Source organism: Equus asinus, chromosome 2, assembly GCF_041296235.1.
Source record: "Equus asinus isolate D_3611 breed Donkey chromosome 2, EquAss-T2T_v2, whole genome shotgun sequence".
Taxonomy (NCBI): domain Eukaryota; kingdom Metazoa; phylum Chordata; class Mammalia; order Perissodactyla; family Equidae; genus Equus; species Equus asinus.
The window spans coordinates 62799697-62820629 of record NC_091791.1 but is presented as its reverse complement, the minus strand read 5'-3'; the positions used below and the strand labels follow the sequence as shown (position 1 = coordinate 62820629).

The 20933-nt window shown below is 33.8% G+C and overlaps 1 protein-coding gene across 2 annotated transcripts in view; it reads right to left on the bottom strand.

Moving 5' to 3' along the window:
- Nucleotides 1-20933, bottom strand: part of ADK (adenosine kinase) — a 528114-nt gene that overhangs the window by 137550 nt on the left and 369631 nt on the right. For both annotated transcript variants that reach the window (XM_014860631.3, XM_014860632.3), the window contains exon 7: nucleotides 15579-15749. In XM_014860631.3, the coding sequence (XP_014716117.1) occupies nucleotides 15579-15749 (171 nt within the window). The remainder of the gene's footprint in view (nucleotides 1-15578; nucleotides 15750-20933) is intronic.

The following is a 20933-nucleotide window of genomic DNA, read 5'->3' as shown; positions in this document are numbered from 1 at the left end:
TTAAATAATGACTAAGTGAATGGGGATAAAGGGAGAAGGAGAAAAAGGGGAGAAGGTGTGAGGGAAGTAATATTTGAACTGAGTTTTAATGGATAAGAAGAAGTTTGCCAGATAGAAGTGGAGAGGGGTGAGGATAAAGACAGAAGAATTGGCATATAAAAAGACACGAAGGCCAAAACGAACAAGTGCATTCTGGAAAATATGAATAGTTATGTACTGCAGGAGAATGAGGTACTTGTGGGAGAGAAATAGGAGATAAAGATAAACATATACAGACACAAAATGAAACTAAAGAGTATATAATGGGGATTCATTCACATTGATCTAATACTTTTAAACAATCAAGCACAAAACAAGACAAAAGAGTCTTTAAAGTCTATACCTTAAAGATATCACTTTTTATTTCTTGGATTATTTTTACCGTGCTAAAATGAATTGGCTGGTAGGAGGTGAATCATGCTACAGTCTTAATTCAGTTTAATTCTTGCAGCAACTAGGTTTTTGAAATAAGAATAGAATTTTACCCTTCTAATGACTTCTGTTTGATGGAAATACCTTATAAACAGTTGATGACAAACATGAAAACAACCTCACTAGAAAAAGGTATTCACATGCACTGCTGCTGGGAATGAAAACAGGTGTAACTCTTTTGAAGAGGAATTTGGCAATATCTAACAAAACTATACATGCACTTATCCTTTGATCCAACAATCCTACTTATAGGAATTTACCCTGAAGAAATAGCTCTAACATAAAAACATGAGTGCACAAGGTTATTCACTGAAAGATCGTTTTTAACTGCAAAATACTGGAAACAACTTAAATGCCCATACACAAGAATGACTGAATAAACTATGGTACATTCACACAGTGGGGTACAATGCAGCTAAAAAAAAATGAGGAAGAGGTTTATGAGCGTCTATGGAATGATTTCCAAGATATACTTAAGCAAAAAACAAAACAAAACAAAGCTAAGTGCAAAGAGAACCTACAGTATGCTGCATTTCATGTAAGAAAGAAGTGGATATAAGAAAATAAACATATTGCTGCTAATTTGTGCTAAAAGAAATACAGGAATGTGAGCCAGAAACTAATAAGATTACCTATGGGGCACAGGGTAGGTGGGAAGAAACAAAGTAGGAAGAATGAGAAAATGAGGAAAGAAGTAGATGAGAGATGAGGTCCTGGAGAGTGACACTTCTGAGTAAACTTTTTTGTGTAGGTCTGATGTTTAGAACCATGTAAATGTTTCACATATTAAAAAAAAAAATTAAAGTAATTCAGAATGTTGGGGAATCCAAAATGGAATACAAACAGTAACAAATGAGCCTAACTGTAATTAAATAACATAACCACCCTGAGAGATTGGGGAAAAAAGAACTAACATAAGTAACTTCAAAAAAAGTATTTGACTACGTATTCTAAAGCTAAAGACAAAAAGAGCTGTACACAATTACTGAACTCTAATTTGTAAATTGATTTTCACAGCACTCCAAAACTTAGTGACTTAAAACAACAAAAACTTTATCTCATAGTTTCTACGGATAAGGAATCCAGACATGGCTTAGCTGGGTGCCTCTTAATCAAAGTCTTTCACAAGGCTGTGGCCAAGGTGTAGGCCAGGACCGCAGTCATCTTATCTTTGATTAAGGGAGCATTTGCTTCCAAGCTCATTTATGTGGTTGTTGGTAGCCCTCAGGTCGTCACTGGCTACTGACTAGGGACATCAGTTCCTTGCCATGTGAGTCTCATTAAGGCTACTCAAAACATGGCAGCTTGCTTTCCCCACAGAACGGACTCCAAGAGAGAGGGAAAGAGAGACAAAATAAGAAAGAAGTTAGGGAACTTTTGTAATCTAATTTTGGCAATGACATATCACTTTTGTCATGTTCTATTTGTTACAAGTCATTAGATCCACAGTCAAGGATGGGAACTCTATAGGATCATGAATACCAGGAGGAAGAGATCAGCCGGGGACATTTTATAGGCTACCTATCACAGTCTATCTTCTAGACCCCAATTCATGCCCCTTCCACATGCAAAATACATTTACCTTTCAAAGGTGGCTTTGTAATTCTGAAACTACTTTATATGTATTTTTGGTTTGAGCAAATAAGTCACTAAATTGTAAATAACAAAAGTCAGGTTTCTTACTGTAAAAGAAAGGAAATACGAATAAGGAAAGAAGGAAGGTTAGCTTTAACCCTGTGGTGTTAGATTGCAATTTGAGGTATCATTATGGCCTCATGGTTTTTAATATAAAGATAGATAAACATAGATGTTTGTATGTATATACACATATATTTCTTAGATCTGTTTGCTGAGAGGCCCGAGAAGTAAACATATCTGGTAGCATTGAGCACATCAAGTTCCCAGCTCTTGGTTTCTAAATATCAATGTCTAATAAAGTAGTCTCCAAGGAACCAGGACTCTGTGGACAAATGCAGAATTCCAGGGCTGAGACAGGGAAAATACAGCACAAATTTAGAACTTGAAGTGCCAGAAAGTAAGGAAGTGCTCAAAATTAATCAGGCAACACCAAAAGAACAGAGGAGCCAACATGAACGAGCTCCCCATGGCCAAAACTGTGATAACTCATGAAACAAAATAATGATTGCAATGGGTTGCAACCCATGGAATAAAATAAATATCCATAAATTATACTGGTATAAACATGTAAGTTAACAAATTAACAAGTGGAAGAAAAGGGGCAGCTCTTCCTTACATAGAATTCCAAATAATAAATGCAGAAGAAATGATGGAAATAGAAAAATGAGCATTTGGCAAATACCACAATAACTGTTGGAGGCAAGAACCATCAGTGGGTGCTAAAAGTAGTGGGTGAAAATATAATAAAAGAACAAAATACTTACATACTCTTTTTCATTTCCCCACAAGATACTTATTAATTAAATTACAAAGGGGAAAATAGTAACTTTGAATGTAAAAACTGGGTCAACATCTCCTTAACCAAGTTAATATCACCAGTAATGAGACAAGTTGAAATCTTGATATATGTATGAAAAAAGACACAACAGCATTTCTGAGGTATTCTTGCCAAAAAAGCATTAATTATGAGGAAATATCAGTCAATCCTACCTTGAAGCACATTCTACAAAATAATTGGCCAGTACTCTTCAAAAGTGTCTGGTCATAAAAGAAAAAGAAAAACTGAAGAATTGTTCCAGACTAAAGAGACTAAGGAAACATGTTAACTAAAGGTAACGTAGGACCCTGGATTGGATCTGGATCAGAAAAAGAACATTAGGAGTTTTCCAAATGTGAACATTTTACATAATCATTGTAGAATTATCAAGGCTGGGAAATTCTTGATAAAATACTATTAACTAATCTATAGAAGCTATCTAAATTTTGCCAATTATCCCTCTAATGTCAAGGAAGAAAGGCATAGAAAAAAATTTGAGCTGAGTCAAAAACCGGATTTTCTAAATAGAGTCCAGTGCTCCTTCTACTGTCATATAAATTTATAGTTTTTATTTACAAGAATAAGTCAATTTCATTAAATAATTTTAATAAGAAGAAATTTTTAAAATGCATTAAATAAGAACTTTAAATATTAACTCATTACTTTTATATCATTGCATACTAGACAAATAATACTAAAACAGTCACAAAATTTGTGGTACAGTAACCAAAACAATCAAATAAATAAAAAGATTAATCGAAATACTGAATCACATGAAAAGGGATAACTGCATAAAATATGATTATCTCCATAGCACTTCAAACCATTTCAAATTGAAGGGCTTTTTACCAATAATGGATGATAGTTTGGGAATGATTTAAAAACTTTTCATTTTTAGAAAGGCAACGGAGTTGGTAAGGGGAGGGAGATGAAGGCAGTAAGAAAGGAAAGGTATGTTGGTGAGGATTGAAAGAACAAAAGAGGAAAGGAGAGAGTTAAGCAGAAGGGAGAAAAAGAGACGCAAAGCATGTAGTTAGATAGCCTTTGGCTCTTTCTGAATCCTTCCCACAGCACATCTTTACAATACGCCACTGACATTAGAAGCTTCCCTTGTGCTACAGTAAATCTCATTTTATTTAGACAAGTAAAATATATCAGAAAGACCCTAAGGAGAAAGTTAAACCCAGGAGCTAAGCAGCAATATTATGATGCCCCTGCCCTGTCTTAATTGAAATTTCATTATCCTTAGCATAAAATATAAATATGTCAGAATTTTATAAGAGCATCACAAATTTTTTTTTGAAGGGGTTATGCATCTTTTCTGAAAACATCTTTTTCCACCTTCCTTGCCTGATCTTATAACAACCTTAGATTTTGTCTATATCGTGGGCTCCTCTCTCTACTTACGTCAAAGAAAGAGGAATGGAAAGATCTGTATGAACAGTTTCAGGAAGGCGACTTCCATCTTTCCTTGGAGGAAAGAAGGCACTTTTGTATTCTACCCTTAAAAGGGTAAAATCATCATTTTAGATACAGCCCTATTTCCCACATCCACGTTGGGAACACCTTGACAAGAGGAAAGGAAAGATCATCTCTTCTGCTATCAGAATATGGACCTGGTGACAGCCTAACTCTCTTAAAATGTTTGGAAATCATGTATCTTAAGGAATTAGATTTGACCAAAAGTTATAAAAATTCCAAAAGGAATTCTCTAAGGATAAAATGTACATAGATTTGAGAAAGTGTTTCAAAAAATTAAAAATAATACCTTTACAAAGAACAGAAAGTCTCCTAACCAAAGAGAGAATATCTGAATGAATATACATGCATGAATAGCACTGATCACATTTGACAGACATAAAGATTTACAGAGATTTTCATATTGAAATAGCAAATGACTTCCATTTTACAGATGTATAGAAACTGACAAAATACTTTAGATAAGATAGAGTTTACTGAAGGTTATTTACAATTAAAAGCACTACTGATGTTTTCAAATTATTAATTTTTGTACTGTCATTTTAAAAAGAATCAATGGCCATTAGAAAGATTAAAATGGATTTAACAGTGTAAACAATAATATCAGTAAAGTCTCTTTTCCCCAGCAAAGTATATAAAAGAAGAAGAAAAAGCCAACCTATTCCATCCACTTTGGTAAAAAGATGATTAGGGTTTATTTCCAAGCAGATACAGCCACTATTCAGGTTTAGAAAACAGGGATTCAAATACCTAAAACCAATTTTACGTTTTTTTCAAAATGTCCTGATGCATTAAGTAGCACTCCTGTTTTTGGGTGTACATCATCGTCCTAATATAATTGAAGAGCTACTCAACAACAGAAACAAACACAACAACCAAGTGTAGAACTTTGTTCACTGTTTTGTAACTCATCCACTGAGAAAATAGATATTAAAAAAAAGTTAAATCATCACTCAGGAAAGACAGGAATTTCAATTTAGCTGGTATCCTCTGCAGGGTCAACAGGTTTAAAGTGGATTTCCCTGCAAGTAAATGCACACTGTGGGAATATTGCCAGCAAGAGGACTGATGAAACAGAGTAACATATAATCTTTATAAATAGAAATCATCTGGGAGATTCAAAATACTAGCTCTATGAGGGGGAGTTTTATCCAAAATGTATCATTCTTAATCCATATGAAATAATTAAACTGAATTCCTCTGCCCAATTTTCAAGCTGTATTTTATTATTTAAACTATCTTACAGTGCACTGTATGGGTGATGTGATGTGTTTCACTGTGGAATTAAGTGGTAACTCTTGACAAAGCAATTATTATCATGAGATAACTGACGTTATTTGAGAGTTAAGCATCCTGAGGCAAAGTTGAGTATACTTAATCCTGGCAGGTTAATTATCTAGTGATTATGGAGCCTTGAAAGGTATTACTCTTAAGGACCATTTGAAGATGACACTACTCAAAAAAAATTCCTAATTTAATAAAAATGAAAAACAAGAATAATAATCAAGTTCTTTAGTCATGTATTGCTAGATAATGACTACAAAGCAGCTTGCATTAGTAGGCATCAATGGATATTTCTACCTCCACGTAGAAGGTCCTTTATTAAGCTGATTAAATGTGAGTATAGCTAACAAATGGTTGTCACTGAAGAGAAATGTTTTAAACTTTGAAAATGTCAAAAATAAATTAAAAACACAACGTAACATTTAAAGAATTTATATACTAGTTTCAAAACTACCTTAACAAGAACAAGCAATAAATTCAGATGAGCAGTTTAAAGTACAAAATGCAAAGTAATACAATACCAAGAATTTTTAATTAAGGCAACATGGAAATTTGTCTCTATGTATTTCCGAATCTCAGCTAAAAGTAAACTGCACAAATTAAAATCACGCTAACATCCTACTTCACATCCATTGGTATGGCTATTGACAAAAAAGGAGAAAATAACAAGTGTTAGCAAGGATGCAGAGAAACTGGAAACCATGTGCATTGCTGGTAGAAATGTAAAATGGTGCACCTGCTGTGGAAAACAATTTGGCGGTTCCTCAAAAAGTTAAACATAGAATTATTATCATATGATCCAACAATTACACTTCTAGGCATATTCCTAAAAGTCCTGAAAGCAGGGACTCAAGTAGATACTTGTACACCAGTCTTCATAGCAGCATTATTCACAAAAGACAAAAAGTGAAAACAAACCAAATGCCCAGCAACAGATGAGTGAATAAACAAAGGTGAAACTAATACATGCTACAACATGGATGAACCTTGAAAATACCATTAAGTGAAATAAGCTAGATACAAAAACACAACTATTGTTATGATGCTACTTATATGAGGTATCCAGAATAGGCAAATTGATACAGACAGAACAGTAGTTATTAGGGACATGGGGGTGGTGTGGAGTTATTGTTTAATGTGTATAGAGCTTCTGTTTGGGATGATGAAAAGGTTCTAGAAATAGACAGTGGTGATGGTTGCACAACATCGTGAGTGTACTTAATGCTACTGAACTGTACACTTAAAAATGGTAAATTTTTAATGTATTTTTTACCATAATGAGAGAAAGAAAAAAGGTAAATTATATCATTTAATAATTATACTTTGTTTTTTATCACATTAAGGCAGCAATGATAGTCATGTGGACATCTCTATTTTGTCTCAAGATGTGCCCAACCAAATATTTTCAGATATTCCTTAGAGAAGAACATCCTTTTCCCTGGGCAAATTGAACAGAAAAGAAATGCGGGTGGGAGGGGTGAGAGATGGGAAAAATCTAGCTTGAAAGGCACTACAGTTGACCCTGTAATACTAACAATGAAAGACAATAACTATATAAATTAATATTTTAGGCACATTATTCTAGATTTCAGAACAAGGACTTTGCTGATTTATAATAAAATTGGTCAGCGTTAATGAATATTAGAATGTGTCAGAAAATGAATCCTCAGGATTTTTTTAAAACATTTTAAGAAAAAATTTACAAGATCATCTAGCATTTCTATATAAATCCCTCACTTTGCACATGAGGAAACTGAAGGAACAGTAGTTGGCTAATAAATTAGCAAATTGATTAAGGAAAAAAAGTCTAAACATTTTACTAATACATAAAGATACATCATTTACTAATATTTAAAGTAGGGTCAGGACTTTTAGTGTGTGTCTGCTGAATAATATTCTAGTCTTTCTTACAGAACCAGATCCATAATTCATAGTTTATGAATTCTTGTTTCAGTTTCTTTAAAGCAGAGTGAAAACTTGAAGACGTCTATGAAGCATCCCTGAGTGTAGATAGTTACAGCTTTTCTTCTTCCTTTAATCTTTTATACTTTTCATGCCCACATCTAATCTAAGGACAACTTTTTTTTTTTTTTTTTTTTTATTTTAAATTTTTTTTTTTTTTTTAAAGATTTTATTATTTCCTTTTTCTCCCCAACACCCCCCGGTACATAGTTGTATATTCTTCGTTGTGGATTCTTCTAGTTGTGGCATGTGGGACGCTGCCTCAGCGTGGTTTGATGAGCAGTGCCATGTCCGCGCCCAGGATTCGAACCAACGAAACACTGGGCCGCCTGCAGCGGAGCGCGCGAACTTAACCACTCGGCCACGGAGCCAGCCCCTCTAAGGACAACTTTTTAAAGCAATTTGTCTTTACTGAGTTTTGTACCCAAACAATTCATTAAGCTAATTCTCATTCTATTTGCGCTCACATTTTATCAGATTATCTAATAATTAAATAATTATATAATGAAGATGAACTGCATAAAAAAGGTTTAGAAACAAATAAACTGACTCTTGGTAAACAAACAGTTTTGTAGGAAGAGAAGTAATGTTGTACACCAGAGAACAGTCTAACAGCCACAAGTTTTCTTTCAATCACTTGGCACCACTCATGTTTTATGAAGGGAGTGGGGAGTGCAGGTTATCCAAGCAAGTTAGTTAAGTGAAACTTAATTAAGAGGGGAATAAGATCAACACTCCTAATAACACTACCAACACCACCCAACAAAAACTGAGTACTTTTATGAGTCAGGCTGAAACTTTACAAGCATTAGAAAACCAGCCATAGAATTGTTTTGTAGGTTAAATGATGGTTTGTAACTTTAAAGCATTACTCAATGGTAGGGCATGATAATTTTTAGTAGTCTGTCAAGATTAAAGCCCAGGATAAAAGCACTCCTCCTCTGACTTGATATTACCATTGAAATATAAAGGGATCTTTCATGGAAATAATGAAATTTGATACATGTTGAACAAAAAATAAAAAGTTGGCACTTCATTTTAACATTGGTTCTTTGGAACTTTTTATTTGAACGACTCGATTAACTTTTCCTGTTTTTAAAATTACCTAAATGAAATCACACACTATGTATTCACTTAAAATAGCTTTATGAGGTATAACTGACATATAATAATCTGCTCAAGTTAAAAGTATATAATTAGATAAGTTCTGACACATGTATAAAGTCTTGAAACCACCACAATCAAGACAAGGAACACACCCATTACTTCCAAAAGTTTCCTTATGGCTGTTTATGAACATTGCCTCATAGCACAGCTTCATCCCCAGGCAACCATTGATCTGCTTTCTGTCACTATAGATTAGTTGAATTTTCTAGAATTTAATTTAAATAGAATCATAGAGAATGTATTTTATTTCTAGTATCTCATCTTTCACCCAGCATAAATATTCTGAGATTCATCCATATTGGTGCATGTATAAATAGTTCACTTCTTTTATAGTTGAGTAGTATTCTACTGTATGGATATATAACAATTTCTCAATCTAGTCCCCAGTTGATGGACATCTGGGTTGTTTCCAGACTTTGGGTATTACAAATAAAACTGCTAAGAGCATTTGTGTATGTCTTTATGTGAACATATGCTTTCATTTCTCTTGGGTAAATACCTAGGAGTGGGATAGCTAGGCCATATAGTGGGTGTATATGTAACTTTATAAGAAACTGGAAAACTGTTTTTCAAAGTAGACATACCATTTTACATTCTCACCAGCCATATATGATAGTTCTAGTAGCTCCATATCCTGTCAGTATTTGGTATAGTCACACTATTTAATTTTGGACACTCGAATAGCTGTGCAGTTGTGTGTTGTATGAATTGAAGTTTGCCTTTTGGATATGGATATTCAATTGCTACAACATGATTTGTTAAAAAAGAAACTACTCTCCACGGATTGACCTCTGAAACTTTGTTGAAAAATCAATTGTGGGTCTACTTCTGGACTATCTTTTCTGTCCCCTGGATCTATTTGTCTATGTTTAGGCCAATGCCACATTGTATTGATTACTGCAGTTACAATATAGTAAGTATTGAAACCATGGAGCGTAGGTTCTCTGATTTTTTTTCCCAAAGTTGGTTTGGCTATTCTAGTCCAGTGCTTTTCCATATGAATTTTAGAATAGGTTTGTTGACTTCCACCAAAAAAACATGCTGAGATTTTGATTATGTTGAATCCATGGACCAATTTGAGGAGAAATGACACTTAACAATAGTGTTTTAAAATCTATGAACATGCTATCTATTTAGTTCTTTAATTTTTCTCAAAATGCTTTGTAGTGTTCAGTACACAGGTTTTACACATCTTTTGTCAGATTTATCCCAAAGCATGTCATATATTTTTGTGGTATCAGAAATAGCATTTTAAAATTTCAGTTTATGCGTGTTTGCTGCTAATATATAGAAATATAATTGATTTTTGTATTTTTATCTTGGATCCCACAACCTTGTTAAACTCACTTTCAGTTCTAATAGCTTTTTATTGATTTCGTAGGATTTTCTACAAAGACCATCATGGTATTTGACAATAGGGACAGTTTCACATCTTCCTTTCTAATCTGGATGTTTTCCATGTCTTCTTAACACTGTACAATGTTGAATAGAAGTGGAGAGAGTGAACATCCTTGCTTTTTCTTGATCCTAGAGGAATGTATTCAGTCTTTCATCATTAAGTAGCACGTTAGCTGTACATTTTTTGTGGATTCTTCAACCTTTATAAGGTTGAAGAAGTTCCTTTCTATTTCTAGTATTCTGAGGGCTTTTATCTGGAATGGACATTGGATTCTGTCAAATTTTTTTTTGTGTTTATTAAGATGATATTTTTTTCTTTTTAGTTTTACTAAGGTGAATTATATTGATTGATTTTAAAGACTGGCACCTGAGCTAACAACTGTTGCCAATCTTGTTTTTTCTTTTTTTCCTGCTTTTTCTCCCCAAATCCCCTCAGTACATAGTTGCATATTTTTAGTTGTGGGCCCTTTTAGTTGTGGCATGTGGGACGCTGCCTCAGCATGGCCTGATGAGCAGTGCCATGTCCACACCCAGGATCTGAACCGATGAAACCCTGGGCTGTCAAAGCAGAGTGCGCGAACTTAACCACTCCACCATGGGGCCGGCCCCCATTGATTGATTTTAAAATATTAAACCAACCCTGCATTCCTGGTCATGATGAATTATCCTTTTTACATATTATTAGGTTTGATTTGCTAAAATTATCTTAAGAATTTTTTTATCTATGTTTATGAGGAATACTGGTTCATAGTTTTAATTCTTTGTTTGGTTATGGTAGTGTTTCTTCTTCTTCAATTTGCTGGGATAGTTTATACAGAATTGGTATTATTTCTTCCTTAAATGTATGGTAGAATTCAACCTTGAAGCATTCTGGCCATTGAGTTTTCTGTGTGGGAAGGTTTTAACTAAAAATTCAATTTCTTTAATAAACAACCTGAAATAGCCCTATTTCTCTTTCTTCTTGAGTGTGCTTTGGTACTTAACATCTTTCAAGGAACTTGTCCATTACATAAAAGTTGTCACTTATACTGGAATAATATTGTTAGAAGGGACCACAGTAGCTTCTACTCTAGACTAATTTTGTCCCATTAGTGTTCTGAGTACTCTGTTTGAAGCCCCATGAATTATGAGGTTATTGACTCTGGCTAGTGGAACAAGAATCGTTACAGGCCCTATGTGTACTCTAAGGATTATTCCCTTTAATCTTTTCAGGTGGTTCTTCTCCCAGCCTTTGCAAGTTTCCTTACAAAGATGTGCTGACCAGAACTCAGCAGAAGACTTGGGTCAGACTCTGCAAATCTCTTGTGTTCTCTATGTAGCTCTTTCCTCTCTGGTACTCTGACCTGCAAACTACTAGCTGTCGGATTCTCTGAACTTCCAGCTCCTTCTCCTCAGTTCAAAAGAGACTGCCAAGAGGGTTCCCCTCTTTGTGTTGTGGCCTGGAAATTCTCTCCAAGCAGTAAGCTGTGCTAATCATGAGGCTCACCTGATTTATTGCTTGTCTCATAGGGATCATTGTCTGTCTTTACCTGTGAAGATATAGCCTTGGTGGACACGGTTTTTTTTCAATATTAAGGTTATCAGAAAAGATTTAAAGCAGTATTTCTAGTGTATGACCCTCTGAAAAAGGGAAGGTGGCATCAGGTAGACAAGAAGAGCCAAGTGTGTTTGGTTTTAGCTAAGCGCTGACATTTTAACAATTTATACTAAGCACAGGAGATTTGATTTTTTTTTGGGGGGGGGTAGGGGCAGATAAAACAATCCTGTATGTATTCTCTGATAAATATATTTTACATTTAGTAGCATTTTGGAAATAAAATGTCTTTCTCCTGAAGAACTGAAGATAATTTATTATTATTAGTGTATTCAAGGAGAAGAACATTGGGAGATGAGATTAAAAAGATAAAGCTCACAAATACCATACTTGCTTTTTGTAACGAAATATGGTATCATTTTTATTTATCCTTATTAAATATCATCACTCAACTGATATTTCCAGTCTATTAAAATTTTTTAAAAGCCTCACTTAGACATTCAACCTACTCGGTATTTGTTAAGGTGTTGCATTATTTGCATTCTCTGCAAATACAGCTTTATCTGAATCATTGATAGTTTAGTTGAGCAAAGCTCAGAGTAAACACTGGGGCATATCACTAGAAATCTATTTATTTATCAGCAGACTTTTTAAGACCGGTTCAGTAAAATAGCAAATATATTTAATTGCCCTGTATCTAATATTTATTATTCTATAATCCATTTTATGACAGATCATCTCAAATATACTATATACCTGTTTACTGGTCTGCCATAATAGGTACTACATATCCACTAAGATGAATTCAAATGACCAGTAATTACATAAAAAAAGTAAAAAGTCATCCTAACATGACTTATAGCCTTGTAGCAGTGTGCAGTTTTACCACTTCCTCTTCTAGGTAAGAAAAAACAGATTCCTTTAATAATCAATATTAAGTCGTAGTCAAACTTCACTGGTTTGTAGAATTAATCCTTTTTTTAAATGTGGTAAAATACATGTAAGATAAAATTTTACCATTTTAACCATTTTAAGTGTTCAATTCAGTGACATTAAGTACATTCACAATGTTGCACAACCATCACCACTATCCATTTCCAGAACTTTTTTGTCATCCCAAATAGAACCTTGTACCCATTAAATAATAACTCCTAATTTCCCTTTTCCCCAGCGCCTGGTAACCACTATTCTACTGTCCATCTCTATGAATTTGAGTATTCTAGGTACCTCATATAAATGGAATCCTTATAGGAAAATTCAACAGTTGTCTGTGTGTGGCTTATTTCATGTAACACAATGTTTTCAAGGTTAATTCATGTTGTATCACGTGTCAGAATTTCATTCCTTTTTAAGGTTGAATAATATTCCATTATATATATATATATATATATATATATATATATATATACACACACACCAAATTTTGTTTATCTATTTATTTGTTGGGGAGCATGTGGTTTTTTTCCCAACTTCTGGCTATTGTAAATAATGCTGCTATAAACATTGGTGTACAAGTATTTGAATCCCTGCTTTCAGGTCTTTTGACTACAACCTAGAAGTGAACTGCTGGATCATATTGTAATAATTTTATGTTTAACTTTTTAAGGAAGCACCAAATTGTTCTCCATAGCAGCTATACCATTTTACATTCCCACCAGCAATGTATAAGGGTTCCAATTTCTCCATATCCTTGCCAATACTTGCTTTTTCCATATTTTTATAACAGCCCTCCTAATGGGTGTCAAGTGGTATCTCATTTTGGTTTCCATATGCATTTCTCTAATGATTAGTGATGGTGAGCATATTTTCATAGGCTTATCAGCCATTTGTATATCTTCTTTGGAGAAATGTTTATCTAAGTCCTTTGACCATTTTTGAATTGGGTTGACTGTTTTCTTGTTGTTGAGATACATATTTTGAATATTAATCCCTTATCGGATATATCATTTGCAAATATTTTCTCCTATCCCATGAGTTGTCTGTTCACTTTCTTGATAGTGTCCTGTGATACACAAAAGTTTTCAATTTTGATGAAGCTCAATTATTTTTTCTGTTATTGCCTGCACATTTGGAGTATTTTTTAAGTGATTATCATTTTGATATCATCAACATTTTCTGCAAGCCTAGTCATTCTTGGGCCTCTATTCTTTTCTATTCTCCTAAGTCTCTACCAAACTTTTAGCATTGTTCCCTATTCTATAAATGTTTTCCACCTTTTTTACATGTTATACAAATGTGAACTCTATTAGTTTTCTGTGTGCTCCACAATGTTTTTTTTTAAGGCTCCTCTCCCTGTTTTTTAAGTAATTAAGGTCATTTGAAGTTATAAAGTCACAATTGAATTTTTGGTGGTATTCAATCCTCTGAAGTTATCTCTACTTCCAAAGTCTCATTCTTTGGAATCATATTTACATTTTAAAAAGTTTTAACATTTCTCTTGTTAAAGTCTAGAGCATATATTTAAGTATTGCCAGTCTGATCTTTCCTGATTATAAAGAACTCTGAGTTAAAGTATCAATTTCTCCCAAGGATTCTCAGACTACCACACTGATGACGAATTCTTTCATGTTATTTAAAGGGCTAGAGTAGCACTTTCCCTACTTACTTCCTTTACCCTTCAGAAAATAAAACTAGCAGTAAGGAAAATCTAAACCATAGATTTTTAGTCAAGTGAGACTTCCAGCAGATACATAGGAGTTTAAGGCTTTTACCACTATGTCTTGCCTTTACGTCAGTTTGTGAATTGTCAAGAATGCAGGATTTCTTTCAATTGGTTAGTGCCTTTGAAGATACTCTCACCGTATTATTTCTACAAAACACCCAGGTGATCTCATATTATTTCCAGGTCAAATTTTATGTTATTCTAGGCAGACAAGACAGTTATCTTATTTAGATACAAAATCAGTGAATATAATCGAACTGTTAGAATCATAGAATCAGAATCAGAATGGGCTTCTGGGATAATTAATACAACTCCTTCCCTTTACATATAAAGACCCTGAGATTCATGAAAGTTAAGTGACAATAAATAGGTGTATGAAGATACACTGAAGATCTATTTCTACTTCACAGATTTTTAAAGTCTACCGGTTAAACAGAAGCTATAAATACTAAATGAGAAAAAACAAAATATATTTCCCACTAATTTAGAATGAAAGAAAGTATATTCTTGGTAAAGAGAAAAAACTGAAAAAAATGAAATTCCATTTCATTACCTTAAAATATAATATGCAAATGATACTACTAATAAATTTAATACAAATGACAATATACCAATATTTGCTCATAATTTATCAAATTAAATTAAATAGACTTACACTTTGAAGAGCTACTTAACTTCATAAAACAGTTATTTTAGACTAGATGCCCCTTACCTTAATTCATGAAAATTTCAGAGGAAGATATTACTTTATTGGTTAGAAAACAAAGTAGTTGATGTCAAGGGCTTTGAATGAGGGGAAGGGTTGACTGAAAGGGGTGATGAAAGTGTTTTTTATCTTGATTGTGGCTGTGGTTACATGTCAGATATGCATTTGCAAAAACTCATAGAAATGTACAGTAAAAAGAGTGAATTTTACTGTATATAAATTATAAACCTCAATAACCTAACCCTTTAAAAAAACAATATTTTACTATGTAAGAAATTAGTATAAACTGAAGGAAATACTGAAAATACTGAATTAGTGTGGTTCAAATTGAGGCAGTTTTGTTGTGTAATTCTCAAGTATATTTATGCAAATATTTTGCTTTTTACTTATATATCTGTAAACTTATACACAAACCAGAAACCAAAAAGATCAGGTACGTTTTTTAAAAAAAGTAACTTACCGTCTCATTTCCAAAAAGTATGTCAACATAAGGCATAACTTTCATCAATGATTCTTTGAAGAACTGACTAATAAATGGTGCAGACAGATTCAAAGTGAAAATTCTGTTGTTTTCAGAAGCATGGCAAGCCACTTTTAATACTGACTCCGGGGAAACCGTAAGAAAAAAACCCTGGTTAAAGAAAAAAAGGAGGGGAAATTAGAAATGCCATCTCTACAGAGTCACTCTCAGTGAGAATAAAGAAATCTATACAAAATACAAAAGCCTATATATTACAAACTTTAAAATAGTTATAAAACGCAAGGTAGAAAATAGCATTTGATTAGGAGAAAAGTTTATCATATGAGTTCTATAGGCTTGATATTTGACATTATGTCACAGTATAAAACATTACTTATTTCACAGTAGATCCGTATGCTCAATACTGAAAGAATTTGGGGAATCTACAAAAGAAAAAATATTTGAAAGGTCTCACTCAAGACAGCAATTACATTAAAATTAGAGAAACAGTAATGAAGGCAGATTGAATCCTTCCAGCTTCTTATAAACAGTTTGCATTTTTGTAAGTGATGTGATATTTATTAAAAATAAAATTAGTTTAAAAATGAAATTAGTTTACTAAGATCAGAGCTTGGTACCTTATGAAACATCTAAACTGATTTTTTAAGGAAGATTCTGAAATAGAATCTTCAAATAATTAGAAAATAATTCAATAATGAAATAGAAAAATATTTTAATTAAAACTTCATGTTAGGAAAGTTACATTTTATTATTTATTTATATATTTTTTGAGGAATATTAGCTCTGAGTTACAATCTGCTGACAATCCTCTTTTTGCTGAGGAAGATGGGCTCTGAGCTAACGAGCTAACATCCGTGCCCATCTTCCTCTATTTTATATATGGGACGCCTACCACAGCATGGCTTGACAAGCCGTGTGTTGGTCCGCACCTGGGATCCAAACCCACAAACCCTGGGCCTCTGAAGTGGTACGTGAGAACTTAACCGCTGCGCCACCAGGCTGGCCCCAGGAAAGTTATATTTTAAAATGCTATTTATCTACATCTTAAACATTAGTAAAAGTCTTCTAAAATACATTTATGCTTTCTAGATGAAAGAAAGTATAAGTAAAGACATGGATGCTCAAAGAGGAAATGGGTTTGAATGGTACAGAAGTGAGTGAAGGAAGGAATATACAAAGGGCAAGAGAAGATAAACTTGGGAAGGCCAGCTGCATTATAGACCATTAAGGGACTTAAGTGGCAGGTTAGGAGTCTATTAGGTGGGGTGGGGATGCATGATGCATAACGAAGATTTCTTGAAAGAAAGGAATAACAAGCTTGTGAGAAAAGTTAGAATGTTAACCTAGACAGTAGCAATTCAGCAACAGTCAACAAAGGCCTGCATTTGGCTCTGAACAAGGAAATCATACTGGGAGTATTACATTCTAGACTTAGTAACTGTTTAAGATGTGGAAGACAAAGGAGAAAGAGTCAAAAGATGACTGAGATTCTGGGGCCAGCCTGGTGGCGTAGTGGTTAAGTTTGCGTGCTCTCCTTTGGCGGCCTGAGGTTCGCAGGTTCAGATCCCTGGCATGGACCTACACACTGCTCAGCATGCCATGCTATAGCAGCACCCCACATACAAAACAGAGGAAGACTGGCACAGACGTCAGTTCAGGGACAATCTTCTTCAAACAAAAAGAGGAGAATTGGCAATGGATGTTAGCTTAGGGTGAATCTTCATCACCAAAAAAAAAAAAAAAAAAGATGACTGCAATTTTGAATATGGTTCCACTTTAATAGAATCAGAAAAATTGAGAATAAGACCTGGCTTAGATGTAAAGAGAGAATATTTAGTTACAGTCAGACTACATTTGAGGTGTTAAGGGACTTCCAAAATAGATATCAGAAAGTTGGACTCACAAGAAAAGCCATGGAAGAACGTGATGGTAAAAGGGAGGTAGTAATTACTGAGGAAGAGAACGTAGAAAAAGAAGACGGTAAAGGACAGGATGGAGAAGAACAAAAATGAGAGGGCAGAGGAAAGGAAAAAAGTAAAGGAGAGAATAAGAGGAAGGCAAATGAGAACAGTAGAAGTGACAACAGAGAAATCAAACAGGGGAAATTTCAAGAAGATACTTAAAGGTACCTATAGCTATCAATTGGTAGAGAAACAAAGAATTGAGCAAAAGCCACAGGATTTGATGATGAGGAGAAAGTACTTATGGTATGAAGGTAAAAATAGTTTTAAAGAAAGAATGGTGAGAAAGTAAGGGTGAGGATTATAAATTGTTTTGAAAACTTTATCAGTAAACAAAAGAATCACCTGAAATTTACTGAGCAATTCTTGTGTTCCAAGTACTATACTAAAAGCTTTATGTATATTAACTCAATTATCATTTTTTCCTTATACCAAACCCATGAGGTAGATAACTGTTATTATTCTCCTTTTATGAATAAAGAAGGCAAGATGGGAAAGTTTAGAAATGTACAGGTCATACAGCTTATATGTGATGGAACTTGGATTCAAATGACTCCAGAGATAATGCCCCTTGTTTGAGTAGATAATAGACAAGAAAAAAGCAGAAAGATACTTTTAGTGGGGGAAGAGGAATGGGAGAGTGGTTTTTAAGAACAGGGAAAGTTGGAGCATTTTTGCTCTTCATTGAAAAGGATCTGGTAGAGAAACAGAAGAATGAAGCAGAAAGATGGGGAGGATTAGACAGAGGAAGGAACCAGAGAAGAAAGACAATGGGAACCAGAAGGGGAGAAGAGCTAGCTTATAAATGGAAAAAATAACCTTGAAAATGTAAAAGAAACTTCTTTTAACAGTTACAAAAAACCTACTGAAATATTCACTTAAAACTGAGGAACTAACCACTTTCATCACGCTTTAAGAAGATTTTTTTATTACTTTCAAACTGAACATTAAAATAATATTAAAAAATTAATTTTGTGGTAGAAGTCGTGTGTATTGAGATCCATCTTTGAAGCGTTTATTGCCCTTATAAAATTCTGAGATATTAAGAGAGAATTTTACACTGTAATTCTCTCATTACTTTAAAGTACTACTAATGAAATTCTAATAAAAATGTTTTCCTATCACAATAACATAATACGTCCTCATCATTTAAAGATCCCAACCCTTTAATTCTTTACCAATATTCAACTATTCTAAAAGGTAACAAGTCTTTGTCTTAGGTAACATTATTTTAAAAATGTTTTCATCTTACTTTTTTAACCTACTATCATATCACTTGCAAACCATGACCATCCAAGCTGCTTCCTTTGCTATTTCTGTCACTTGGAGAATTAAATATTACAGCATTAATCACTTGGAGAATTAAATTATATAGCATCTTGTCTCCACAGTAATACGTACGTACTTGCTTTTTAGCCTTTCATTTAATGAGGAGAGTTTAAAGCTCCCCACCCCCATTTCTCCCCAAACTATTTCAGCATGAAATAAAAACCTCCCAGAGCTAGCATTCTGCCAGCTGTGGATTAACCACAGACAGCCATAGAGTGGTCTACATAAATAGCAACCTGGTCAAATAATTAGGCTTCTCACCAACTTCTAACTGAAAATTTGATCTGTGCTAAAATACATCTGATTGTAATTTAAGGTACAGAACAGTACACCTCTGGAGTCTAAATTTGGCCTCATTCCAAATGTGTGTATGTTGTATGTGTGTTTTACTTTAAAACCAACACAAGAGTATTGTAATGTGGATAGTTTAATCTCCTTTTTGTTAATTTTATAAAAAACATACAAAAAACTGTCAGTTTCTAAATGAGGCAAACACAATTTAAATTAATTCCATTTTTGAATGGTCTCCTGTTTTTCTTTAAGTAAATATTTAGTATTTAAACAATTTAGGATTTGTGCTCTGTCAGAGTGCAAAGACTTAAAACTGATGCCAACCATAATTTTTCTTCCTAGATTTATATTTGCTAGGCCACATGTTCCAGACTGTAGTATCACCAAAAATATAAATGGTGCCATTATAAAAATTTTTTTCAAGTGTCAGGTTACAACGAAAACAGACCAATAGTTTACAAGGCCATAGTTTAGAAAAATACTCTATATAATCAACAAAATCTTGTGACTTTTTAAATTAGGGATTTCAGTCTACACAACAGTTAAATCTGCTATTATTTGTCCCTAAGAGCAACCAAAAGCAAAGCAGATTCTAACACTAAAGAGGTTAAGTGTTGGAGGTTGGATAATATTAACCAGAACTGAGAGTAAGCAAGACAATTTTACTCATTAAAATGAAAAACAAAAATGCAGGAGTAGGAGGGATAGTGAAAGACTAAGGTAAAGCCAAAGAACCATTTTAGCAGAGCCAGACATAATGCTTGGAAATCTCAAATACTAGATTTGTCATCCAACTACTCTAAGGACTTCTCAGAGGGGAATGAGGGAAATTAAACTGTTAAACATACTAAAAGAAAAGGAAAGGAACTACTCTTTACCAGTATTTACCTTAATTCAGGGCAATCACTTGGAGTTCTTTTTAATCCTCCCTACCTAAGAGCACAAACTCTTTTTATTATTTCCATCAACAATTATCTGAGGAATAGATGTGTGTGTGCGCACGTGTGTATGCGTACATAAACACCTATGTAAATTTTAGGGATTCATAACTCTTGGAAGTATAAGAGTCTTGATCCAAAAGGAAATAAAGCTATGTAGAGCAACCATGCCTTATAATTAACAACTGTGAATAAACAGTGAGATAGAAAAAAAAAAAAGGCCTTTTGTTTAGAAAAATACTCTGATCAGAATGTAATAGGGCAGAAATGGATATTGTTTTGAAACATTCAGAGAGTGGATTTTAACCTATTTGCCTCTATCTAGATACACATATGCATAAAATTTTATATGCAGTGGCGGTAGGGGTGGGTCAGTAACCCCTTGAGGCTCATTTATAAATAACGGGTAAGCACTGGATTTGACTGAAGGTTAAGAACTTGTCATTTAGTTTGTTTTCTCGAAAATACAGAACCACATAAATTACAAGTTATTTAAAGAGCTTGACTTTCTTTTCTTAAAAGCATGGACAATCTCTAATAAAAGAGAACTTCTGGAATGGGAAAGGCTTTCAAGACTGGAGAGAGAAAGATTATCTAAAGATTTGCTATAGAAAAATCAAAACCTTCAGTTGGTTTTCTTCCAAACCTGGGGCTGGAGGCGGGGGGGGGGGGGGGGGAGGGAGGGAAGAGAAACAAACAAAAAACCAGGAAAAATGCCTACAGTAAATATGACAAAGTGTTAATATCTTTAGTCTATAAAGAACTTAAAAAATAGATTAAAAATTAAACAAACATCAGGACACCAATTGCTAAAT